Source organism: Diplotaxodon limnothrissa, linkage group LG18 (assembly GCF_057381915.1).
Source record: "Diplotaxodon limnothrissa isolate DT_005_m linkage group LG18, D_limnothrissa_male_GT1.1, whole genome shotgun sequence".
NCBI classification, from domain to species: domain Eukaryota; kingdom Metazoa; phylum Chordata; class Actinopteri; order Cichliformes; family Cichlidae; genus Diplotaxodon; species Diplotaxodon limnothrissa.
The window spans coordinates 23,393,065-23,405,116 of NC_140613.1; the positions used below are offsets into that span (position 1 = coordinate 23,393,065).

Sequence of the window (12,052 nt, forward strand, 5' to 3'; positions counted from 1 at the left end):
TGTAGTTTAATCTATAAAAATGTCAACAGCATAGTTTGACGGGCATAACATCCTCTTGCATCAAGGAGATTCCCAGAGAGCCATAAGCTAAAAACTTGGCACAGTTTCTGCCTGGGGTGCAGTGTTTCCTTAAAAAAAAAAAACTGGGAAAACTGAGCTTGTGGAGTAAAAAGAAGAGGTGGCCTAAAACAGTAGCTACAGCAAATAAACATTATCTGAAAGTCACGTCCTTAAGAAACAGGAAGAAACAGGATTTTTTTTTATTTCGTTGTACCTGTGACAGTTCTGAAGTGATTCAGTGAGGAACTTACACAGGATCTGGGAGGTGTATCTGACCTTTTAGTTGATCCATCTGCTGTTCACTGAAGCCTCATCAGAAATGGTCTCAGTTGTCAAACGGCCATTCTTTAAAAAAAAAAAAAAAAGGAAGCAGGCAAAATAGGTATAATGTTTGCCGTTTTACATCAGGAAGAATGATTCTTGAATAGTTTGAACCATTTCATTTAACCAAATAACAGTTTGTAGTTCCTCCACCAGGTGGGCATTTTTCAAGCAACAATAAAAACTTGTCATTTGCAACATCAGATCTATTTTTTTTACTACATTAAGTTAACCTCCTAAGACCCGAACTCTTCCACGGCATGCATTTTTAATTTCTCTTTGATATTTGGGCATATTGGGGCCCAATGAATGTAAAAACAAAGAATTACCAGATTTTTTTTTACCTTATTTTTGTTTTTATGAAAAATAAGAGCCACATATGAGGATATTTGTTTAAAAGTTTGATAGAACAGTAGCAGTATAATGTCCTCGTAAGTGGATATCAGGCCCTTGTAGAGCAAAATTGAGTATTTTGGTCTAAATAACCCAAAATGTGATGTCCACATATGTGGACGCCAGGTCCTTGGAGGTTAAAATATAGGGTTTTAATACACACTGTTGTACTTTATCAGTTACTAATTGCTATGAGGTCCAACCAGATTATAGCATTTATGAGGTTCACATAAATCCTTGCACTTTCTTCTGCTATGGTATTTTAACGATTTTCCATCAGGGAAGTCAAACTCATTTTACATTGGGGCCCACATGCAGCCCACTTTGGTCCTAATAGTGCCAACTGTGAAAACTGTAAATAAGTTTAACCATACATTTAATCCCAGTGTTATCTCAATATAAGGAAAAGGAGTGCAATTTTAACAGTGCCTCAGTTTTACAACATGATAAAGAAATGCAGCTCTGTTTAACAAAATAAATTAGTCAGCATGACTCTTTGGGCTTTAATTGTAAGAAATGTGTGAAATTACAAAAATTATGGTTGCTTATTGCCCACACTGTCCTGTAAATATAAAGCAGAAAAGTTTTAATCAAAAAAAAAGTCCCATTTATTGATTTTTTATTATGGACACATTGTAAAAGAACTTTCTGCTGTAGATGGTGAGGGGGAAAGAAAAAGGAAATCCTGTCATTTAATTATTACTTTTGTGTGACATGAACAGTTGTAAGGGATGTCTTCTTCAGTAGGACAAGCTGCAAAATGCCCAGCAGACTGTATTGGAGCCTTCTGCCAGGCTGATTCTGGCCCTCGCGCCTCATGTTTGACACCGATTTTACATCAGTAACAAGTGTTAAAGGGGGGGGGGGGGGGGGGGGGGAAGAAGTGCATTAGAACTATAGGAGCAGGTTGTTTGTAATCATGAGCTTTCTCCACCTTCCCCCAATCCATCAGGTCAGAACAGGTTCAGCAGGTCTGTTTAATCACGCCCAGCATTACCGTAACTCAGCTGAGCATCACAGGAATCCGAGAGTACGTCAGTTATGAAAGAATTCAGTGTGACAGGACGTGTGACAAAGTAGTTAATTGTTTCACCGAGTACACTTCACTGTCTCGAGATAAACTGCAGGCCTAAAACTTTTTGCATTTTCAAGAGGCTGTACAGAGACTGATGAACAGCTGTTCAGGAACGGCCTAAAGGGAAATGGTGAATTTAATGACTGACATCAAGATCTGTCTAAAAGTTTGCAAGTGAGAAGTTCATAAATAATCTGACCAAAGATTTCAGATCAACAAGGACAAGACCAAGTCTGTATGAAGCTTTTTTTAATTATACACAGTGTTCCATTCGTTTTCCTTTGCAATCCTACCATACACACACAGGACAGACAAATTAAGTTAATCACATTACTGATTGCATTTGCAATATATTCCCTGAGATGAACACATTTTTCCAGGTTCACATTTTGAAAGTCATCACATTTCTGTGGGTGAAGTGCAAAGCGACACGGGGGAATGACAATTTCCAGACACCAACCTAATTGGGAGTGTTAGAGGCATAATATTTCTAAGACACCACACCCAGGTGAGGCACAGATGTGACAAACAAATGTGAATATCAAGCCCTCATTTTCTGCAGCTCCAGGTCGACAGTTTGCCCTGGATGTCACAGGTTTGGGAGCCGCACAGCTTCCCTCAGATGAAAACATTACACCTGGCCAGTTGTGCGTACCCTCATATTGTAAGTCAGTCAAAAGTGGTCAAGTTTTGTTAAGGATTATCACTGCTGTGCTTAGTGCCTTTTTGCACCTCCTCACTGTGACTCCCCTCCAGCAGTTTCAGCATTTCCTGTATGACAGCCTGGAGGGCCCTACCCAGATCCTTGCCGCTGTAGGGTTTTGCTAGAGGAGGCACATGGACAAAAGCAGCACGGCCCTTTCCCAGGTGCAGAGATGTGTAGTAAGTGTAGTCACACAGGTACCTGCAAGGGGCCAAAGTAGGTGGATGTTAGAAAAACTTGCACTCTGTAGCAAAAGTCAGGAGGAGGAACTGATGGGAGATGCACTCAAAGTCTGTGTGCCAACTCTGCAGTAATGGATGTATCCCCGACTGCAGTTTGTAGCACCAGCTTTAAGCATTTAAATAGAATAATGTGCACATATGCCTTCATTTTGTGATGAGATAAAACACACTTATCGGCCCTTGTTATCAGCTATGGATTCTGTCTGTTGGGCCCGACTGCAGCATTCAGAACAGACGTGTAAACAAAAGCTGTGCAAACACACCGTATGTTTGCTGACTGTATGGTACCGTTTACTTTGAAAGATATCTTATTGTGTTCCTTTGCTACAAAAGGCAGCCACCCATATACGGTGGCTGAACACACCCCGAGTGTGCAGGTGAGTTATTTATGAAACATTTTCAAAAACATCACTAACCTTCCGGCATCCTCAGAAGTGGACACAGTGATGCCAATGCCAGCGTCATTGACCCTTTTACAGATTGTATCCATGTCTAGGATTGATTTTATGCAATCCGGGCCGTTCTCCACGCAGCACTGGGAGGCCGGGCAGAAGCTGCAGTTGTCTGGACGCGTGTAGCCCTTATTATGACCGCACCGTTCAAGAGTGACTGTGGTGGCTAATCCAGAAACACCGACATGCACCACCAGCTGTTCACAGGAAATCAAACAGGAGACACTGGTTCATTTGGGCATTTACTGTATACTGTGCAAAAGTCTTTTGCTTCCAGCAAGCAAACTTCTCATATTTTAAAGTGCTCTGGAGAACTATTACTCAAGACTTTCTTTGAATATTGACTGCTTTTTCACTTATGAGTCCAACCCTGACCATTTCCTGATTAACTAACTCAGACAACTTGACAAAGCACCACATTTTAAATTTTAACTTTTGGCACTTTGTTTACTAGAGGCCTGTCACAAGAACAATTATTTTGATTTCTGTATATGCGCTAATGATGACAGCTGACAGGCGTAAAAAGCACTGTTGCACCAACAAGGCGATTCCCACTAGTTCTCCAAATGGTGTGCAAATTTTGAGGACAGTGGAGATGAAAGGGTCAAAGTGGCAGAGCCAAAAACAAGGACCGAAATGATTCGTATACTGTTACTGAAGCCACATCAGAAATAGTTGTCAAGTAACCAGTCTTTGAAATGTTTGGTTCAAATCATTGTCAGGGTGGAGAAGGCCAGGAGAGAGGTTCAACAGTGAGAGTCAACAGCCTGTAAAACAGTAGACACTCTGCTATGATTCGAGTCTAATTAAAATTTCAATACCACCTGGAAAGTGTATGGCCACAGTCATGGACTGGCCTCCGCAGAGCAAGGACCGCAACATTTTTGAAACTGTGTGCGATCATCTTGATAAAGACTGGAACAAAAGGCAGCCAACATTCAAAGAAGGAAAATGCTTTGAATGTCCTTCAAGAAACCTGGAGAACTACTCCTGAAGAAATAACAAGAACACTTGCCTAGAAGAGTTCAGGCTGTGTTGAAGAATAAAGGTTGTCACGTTAAAACTTTACACTGTTTTTGCCTTACATACTGTGCTTCCACATGTTTCTGTTAAATCACTACACTCATTTCCAGTTTTCCTAACAAAATGTAAAGAAATGAGTGGCTCAAGACTTTTGCATAGCACTACATGCATACAAAACTCCATCTGTAAAATAGTGTGCATTTCTTTGAATACCTGTGGCTGATTCTCTTTCCACAGAGACGGCAGTAGGCGCTTAACAGCCTGGTATTCAACGGGCATCTCACACACATACAGATCTACTGCCTCGCCCAGTCCTAACCGCTCCAGCTCCTGTGAACACACCCAGTGCTTATGTACAAGATAATTGCAATTAGCTTTCCAGGCAATAAACAAACATGAGCACAAAGTGACAGACCCTTTAATCCACAGCTTTGTGCAATATGTATAACAAGCCCTTTGTGAATTTACTAAAGCATTTTTCCATATATGTTCATTACAAATTCACTTAATTTCTTACACTTATTCAATTCAGGGTCATGGTCAAGCTGGAGTATAGCAATTATAACCCCTGATCTGGCCTGTTAAGTGTAATTGGCCAGTGTATATGGTGTTCTTTTGTATTCATTTGTTGCATTTTATTGAGGCATCCCTTGCTTCAAAGCAGGACTTTCCCAACTTTGGAGATAAATTAAACCGTTTTCTTAATCATTAATCTCTGATTACCTGTACAGCAACCCAGCTGGAGTTCACGGTATGCTCAGCAAATGGCTCAAACCCTGCAGAAAAAAAAAAAATTTAAAAAAGAAAAAAGAATCAACTAATTAACCACATCTGTGGCGAGGCAAGCAACAGAGACAGAGTGCTTATCTTTAATGGAGAGCAGGTACAGGACTGATGTTAAAAAAAAAGGGACCCTTCATTTAAAGTTTAAAGGTTACTTCAAGTTAAAAATTAATTGCAGTAAAAGCACGTGACACAGTGAAGAGAAACGGGGTGATTTCTTTGCCATTGTCAAAGCCAGGAGACAAAAATCCTTTATCCCCGACAGCGACATTACTCTCTGCAGCGCGTTAACTTTGAAAGCAGAGCCATCATCCATTCATGATGTATTCACGACAGCTCAAGTGCAATAGTAACTGTGCAGCTCAGACATAAAGAACTCTGAGATATAACAGCTCTGCAAAAAAACAAAAAAAAAAAAGACTTGCAGACACACTGTGCCTATCTCCAGTCCTCTGACCAATCAAGAGCTCTCACCTGTGACAACTATTTTCTTCTTACTGGCCATTGTCCTCGGTTAATGTGACTGGAGCTGTGTTAAATGAGCACTAACAAGGATCCCAGGATTGTCTGCGCTTTGTGCTGTCTTCTTCTTATTCACAGCTGAAAGGAAACGGCACACAAGACGTGGATGGATAATACTGCCATCTATTGTTTGGGCATGCATCTCTCGCTCTCCGCAGCAGCTCATACTACACATAAACGGGGGGGGGGGGGGGGGGGGGGATTTGTGGGGGAATTTGTGGATTATTTTTTTCTCCCTTTAATCGGGAAATAAATCAGAGACAGGAGGAAGCTGACAACAGTCATTTTTAATGCGTTTTAATGAAAGACAGTGCAATTCGAGCCACGGGAATACTGAAAATGAAAGCCAAGCATCTGTTTTGTATTTATAGATTTAAAGTTAGAGAAGTTTCAGTTGAAAGGAATAACAAACATGAACACCCTCTCTATTTTTTTTTTTTTTGGGGGGGGGGTCTTGCCAGCCCCCAAGTCCTCAGGTGAACATTTAACCCCCAACCAGCTGCTCCGGTGGAGCTGCTCAGACGCACGGTGAGTGGAACAGGGTTTTGCAGAGCCTTTCTCCCCAGAGAGTCAAAGTCAAAGGACACTTCTCCGTGACTTACACAACCTCTGACACGGCCTGTTTACCTGAGTGTAGAGGACAAGCTTTCTTCTCGGTTTGTTGTTAGAAAGTCACGGCTAATCTAATTTTGCCTTGCAGGAACAGCCCTTCTTTTTTCATTCTCGGTACACTGTGCGGTCCACACCCCTGGGTTGCGAAATGACTCACACATTCTGGACACTGCATCCTGTGTGGCTGGCACAATGAAGAAAATGCGCTCTCCATCGGTGTTGGAAACATTATAAAGTGAATGCTTCACAAGATGTATCTCATTCATGTTACTGGCGCTGTGGCTACAGTCTCCATATCAAACACCCACACGCACAGGACACCTCCACAGACCTCCTACACAACCTGCACTGCAGTCGCTACCCCGCCCCTCCCTCTCTCCTTCTCCCGCCTCAACTCATTCACCTTTCTCTCAGTCTTGCCTGCGTCACTCACCGTGTCTCTGTTGCCACGGAAACTAACGATGCCCTCTCTGCTCTGGTGCTGATGCAGGCGGGCTGTTGACGTCACCGCTGAGCGGTGGGCGGAATAACAATGTTTTGCTCGACCGCAGGGTCTCAACTCGCTGATATACTGTACTGCAAGGATGCTGTATTTGTCTCTCGTACATCTCTCTGTTTATCCCACTCTGCTCTGTGAGGCTGTGAGGGTCTAAAGTACATTCGCCAGCCATATGAGTCATTTCATGCGGGTAAAAAAAAAGAAAAAATAATATTATAATTGCAAAGTAGCTGCACGCATTTTTGTTGAACAAATACATTCGGCTTTGGAGACCTCAGAAAAATACCCTACATAGAGTTTGTTTTCCAGCAGCCACTGATGGACATGTAAGGGCATTAACATTTCCACAAGTTACTTTCAATCACAGTGCACACTGGTTTCCTCCATTTACTTTCAACGTTTCCTTCCCTTTTCTCGTTTATGCTCAGTTTAACCAGGAACACCATGAGACATAATGCCTCATCTTAAGTCTGGTTTATATGAAAGTTAACCGTGATCTCTGAGCCTTTAATCAGGTCTAATCAGAGTGTGATGAATAAATAACGCTGTAATCTGAATTTGAACTTTAACCAACACAACGAGATAGCAAGCCTGCTCTGCTTCCACTTTTCTATTCATTTTCATCTATTAAAAACCTTCTTTTGACTGAGTTGGAGGAACATTTTCAGCAGAGCCTGCTGCGCTCTTCTCCCTTTCCTTGGCCTTCGCCTCTCACACCTTCCCCGCCCAGTCTCTGCTCACTTCTGGCGACCCTGAGCTTTTTTATGCTATGACATCAAACCACAATGCATTGCACTGTTTGGAGTTTACCTAATGTCTCCATGGCGATAAAGGCCGGCTCTGCCCCTTATTCAAATTGAACCGGAAACCAACGTCATTTTGGGCCAATCTCCGCGCTCTGGAGTGACATAATGGAATTTTTAGGGCTAGAAAGCGAGCAAGGTCTGGCGCTGCGCATAGCAGTCGTGCCATCGGGAAAAGACCATATCATATAGAGGCACATCAGAGCCCCAACAGGCACAACAGCTTAGTTGAAGTGGTCGACCGAGTGATAAGACGAGAAAGGAGATAAGGAGACCGGAATACACCAAGTAAGAGTCAGCTGATTTCCTCATGTTTGGATGTGACTGTTGAACAAACGTTAATGCCTAACGCTCAACACTCCCTCTCATGAGGGTGTAGAATGGAAACAAGCCTCTACACAGGCACCGTGGTGAATACTTCGAGGGTCTCCGGTATCTATTCCCAGAGCACGATGATGAAGAAGGACATTAATCTGAACCTAGACAATCAGAACTCCGAACTCAAATCTAACCCGCTCCGGGACGCAGACGGACTTCTCAACTCCTCAGACTTAGGACTCCTGAAACTAACCTCTCCGGACCTAGAGCGACTTATTATCCAGTCCAACGGTCTAGTCACCACCACCAACCCGACCTCCCAGTTCCTTTACCCAAAGTCAGCCAGTGACGAGCAGGAATTCGCGGAAGGTTTCGTAAAGGCACTGGAGGATCTTCACAAGCAGAACCAGCTGAGCGAGACGGGGTGCGTCTCTGTGGACAGGCTGGAGCTCCTCGGATCATCCAGCGCAGCAGGCTCTGCCATCCTTCAGGCATCAGACCTCCCTGTGTACACTACGCTGAACGGCTACGCGGCCAGTCCGCTCGGAGCCACCACCATTAACTATTCCACGGACACCATTCCCTTCCCGCCGCCGCCGTCTCATTTGGCTACCGCGCAGCAACAGGCGGCCGCTGCGGCCGCTCTGTCACGACTCCAGTCTGTCGGCGCTTTGAAGGACGAACCTCAGACCGTGCCGGACATGCAGAGCTTCGGGGAGAGTCCTCCTCTGTCCCCCATCGACATGGACAACCAAGAGCGCATCAAGGCGGAGAGAAAGAAGCTGCGCAACAGGATAGCCGCCTCCAAATGTCGCAAGAGAAAGCTGGAGAGGATCTCTCGGCTGGAGGACAAGGTCAAGACCCTGAAAACGCAGAACACCGAGCTGGCATCCACAGCCAGCGTGCTCAGGGAGCAAGTGGCCCAGCTGAAGCAGAAGGTGATGAACCATGTTAGCAGCGGGTGCCAGCTTTTACCAAACCAGGTCCAGGCTTATTAATTCCAATAATGGTGCTCTTTAGTTGATGTTTATTACTGCTACAAATGTGGCCCGAGGATACAGGCCTGCATTATAAAGAACATTTGTGCCCCGTGTAACAGAAAATCCCTTTCACGAGACGCTTAACGCGAAGCCAGTGTGGATGCATCCTCACGGCTATGGTTGGGAAGCATAAACAGAGACGTTTACACGGAAGTGAACAGGCCTCGATAAGAGCTGCAGGTCAACTGGAAAACGAAAGCTGGTGGGGACTACAGCTTGCAGTGTTTTGCAGCAAACAGACTCACTTTGATGTCCTTATTCTGGGAAAGCCATGTAGCAAAGTGCAATTCACTGAACTGGTGTGGCACTTATTTGTGTGTAAGCTGGACAATCTCAACGTGGGCGCAACCAAAACACCGGGGTGTCACCAAGTGCTGTCATCCACTGTGTAATATAATGCCTTACTTGTTTACAAGCACTTAAAAATGACAAATATCTATATTTTATTTACTGAAACATTTCTTATTTTACATATGGTCTTATTTCATTGTTTTGGTTTTTTTTGGAAAAATGAACACTGCATGTCTTGTCGCTTCTGTGTACAGTAACCTTTGTACTTTCCTTTATGATGGCTACTCTTGTACTTCTACTTGCCAAACTTCCATGAATGTATGTGTATGTGCTGAGAAACTCCATGTATCATGTGTAATGAACGAGTCTACAAGACATTATTAAATTCACTACATTACTACAGCTCAAACGTTTTGTTTCTTAATAAGAAGACAGCCTGCTGATAACAGTTTAAAGGACTTACACGACATCTTTTCTACATATCTCTTTTTGCACAGTTGACACTGTGGGTGTTGTATTAAGTGCTGTAGAGAAGCTGAATCAAACCATAGATGGTCAAACAACTCAAAGGGCAGAAATGAACACATCATTGTAGTATTGTGCCCTCTGCTGGGCACAGTACAACTTACTCTAAACCATTTCTGAGCCATCACATGTGCACTTCTTGTAAATCACCCACACTTTGGGAGAGGTTGTTGAATCCACACAGAACTCCAGCTTTGAGAAGTTGTTTATTGATTCCTTATTTTTAGTAAACCTGGCATTACACAGTTACAGCACAATTCACATTCCTAATGCCTGACGGGCAGAAAGTTCCTATTTACACAGGTTATATGTAACAGGGTGAGGAAAGAGGAGGAGGAGCTGGACGGGAGGATGTGTTTTCCTAAGTTATTAGCAAGTTTACAGCTGCAGTAAGATACACTAACCAAAATTAAAAAAAAAAAAAAAAAAAAAAAAAGGACAAATGTGGTAAGAATCACTTTTTAATCAAGTGTTCAGCATATTCACTTTATTCCCAAAACACTTTTGATGTTTGGAGCTGCTGCACAGAGTAGAAAAACTACCAGACAGGTTTGATAGCACAAGTCCAACAAGCAATGTTTTTGGCTTTAAACACATCAGCAAGACCCTCTTTATAGAAACTGTACATTCAAACGCCCGAGTACAGTGCTCAAAAACTTTCAGCGAGGCTTCACTGTGCTGACGATGGTCAAAAAAACAAAACAAAAACAAAACTGTTCTATGCTCAGCCTAGCCTTAAAAGTTACATAACTGATATCAAAAGACAAACAAACTTCCCACCAAAGTCATGTGGACATGAGCAGAGGTTTTACACTGGAATGTTTAACTTTCCTCTCGAGGAATCATCTTAAGCTTTGTACACCGTGCACTGTAAACACACATCTAAAAGCTGGGACAGTTTAGCGATTGAATACTACTGAACATCTCTTAAAAAGTTGAGTGCAGAACACAACGCGTAATCTAGGAAGAATACTACAAATAAATTAAGTTATAAATAATACAAAATAAATAATTCATGTGATGAAGCTATGTCTTCGCATGCCTCAGCATATGTCTGAATGCACGACTTACAGGTTTGCACTAAATACACAAGCAAACAAATCCCTTAACCTGAGCCTCACAGAAAGAAAGGGAGAAATAAGAGTCACAATTTAACATGCTCAAAAACATCATATTCTGTCAAAAATAAATACGTAAAGACATAAATATCATCTACAAAGACATAAGAGGCTTCCTGGATATGGCAGGACTGTGCTGCACCAGTGCTCACACTGAATCACATGCCTTTCTAGTGAGTGCACGCTGCACATTGTACGCATTGAATGAAAGTAATACAATGTGCAGGGGGCTGTGGGCTTAACATCTGAAACCTTTAGCCCCACCGGGTACCTCCAAGTATCTTAACTGCATGATAGGTGGGATTTCAAATCAGACAACAGCTCATACAGATAACCATCCAGTCAACCAGAATCCATTAAGAACATCAACGACATGCACCTCTTACTACGGCACAGGAATGAATCCAATATCCAAAATCATTCTCACTTTAATATATTATATATGCATTTCACCTTTAGAACATTTATACACTCTTCAGTTAGCGAAATAGATCCTGTATCCTTTTATTTTGTCCTGTGTTAAAAAGCAGCAGTAACAAAAAAGGTTAAAAAGAGGCTCTGTTGCTTTTTTTTTTTTTTTAACGCCGCATTAACATACTCTCCGAGTCTGCTAATAAACATTTGTTTAAAATTTCTGAGACAGGCCTAAAAGTAATTATATATCTACACTCATAGAATAAAGAAATGCACTTCTATTACTACCACTTATTTTCAAAGTTAACATATTTCATAACAAAACTAAAACTGACACACTGTATGCCTATGAAAAGTTTGCACTCAGGTGTTTCCAGTGTTGTAATGGTGAAGTGATAAAGACTTGGTAGGAGAACAATAGGCTCCTGATTCTCTGTCATGGTGCTGAGTACAAGCCAGCCGAGAGTTATTACAGAACAGTAAGAAGTTGACACATGTGCACACTAGCTTAAGTCATGGGCTTCTTTTTTAAAGTTGTACAACCACGGTTCCTATGGTGGCATGCGCATCTTCTACATTAGTCAGCTATACCTGACCATATGATCAAATTCAGAAATGCCTATACCTGCATCTTTTAAGGTGGAATGCACAGGTTCTCTTAAGTGATGTACGAATTTCAACCTGATTAAGCGTCCTGTTAATCTTGGATGCAAAATGTTATCAAAGTAAATGAGTCATACCTTTTCTGTTGACTTTTGTTTTGTTATGAACTACATTGGGGATAAATAAAGTCTTTCTGATTCTGATCTGATTTAGTATAAAATCTCCCTAAACAACAGGATCAGTGCATTTTTAGAC

The 12,052-nt window shown here is 42.3% G+C and overlaps 2 protein-coding genes across 2 annotated transcripts; one reads left to right on the forward strand and one right to left on the reverse strand.

Moving 5' to 3' along the window:
- Window positions 1-2,160: 2,160 nt before the first annotated feature.
- Window positions 2,161-5,608, reverse strand: LOC146613631 (pyroglutamyl-peptidase 1-like). Its single transcript, XM_085378170.1, has 5 exons — window positions 5,527-5,608; window positions 4,993-5,045; window positions 4,483-4,599; window positions 3,211-3,443; window positions 2,161-2,753 (listed from the first exon to the last, which is right to left on the reverse strand). The coding sequence occupies exons 1-5, from the start codon at window positions 5,555-5,557 to the stop codon at window positions 2,543-2,545; spliced, it is 645 nt and encodes a 214-aa protein (XP_085234296.1). The 5' UTR covers window positions 5,558-5,608; the 3' UTR covers window positions 2,161-2,542.
- Window positions 5,609-7,616: 2,008 nt separating this feature from the next.
- On the forward strand, window positions 7,617-9,558 carry LOC146613632 (transcription factor JunD-like). The gene has a single exon (XM_085379108.1). The coding sequence runs from the start codon at window positions 7,869-7,871 to the stop codon at window positions 8,802-8,804; it is 936 nt and encodes a 311-aa protein (XP_085235234.1). The 5' UTR covers window positions 7,617-7,868; the 3' UTR covers window positions 8,805-9,558.
- The last annotated feature ends 2,494 nt before the right edge of the window (window positions 9,559-12,052 follow it).

Excerpts from the sequence above, each read along its gene's own strand:
- LOC146613631 (XM_085378170.1), bottom strand. The coding sequence starts at position 5,557 with ATGGCCAGTAAGAAGAAAATAGTTGTCACAG. Across the intron at positions 4,600-4,992 it reads CCAGCTGGGTTGCTGTACAG|GAGCTGGAGCGGTTAGGACT; the intron begins GTAATCAGAGAT and ends GTGTGTTCACAG. Across the intron at positions 2,754-3,210 it reads ACTTCTGAGGATGCCGGAAG|GTACCTGTGTGACTACACTT; the intron begins GTTAGTGATGTT and ends GGCCCCTTGCAG.
- LOC146613632 (XM_085379108.1), top strand. The coding sequence starts at position 7,869 with ATGGAAACAAGCCTCTACACAGGCACCGTGGTGAATACTTCGAGGGTC.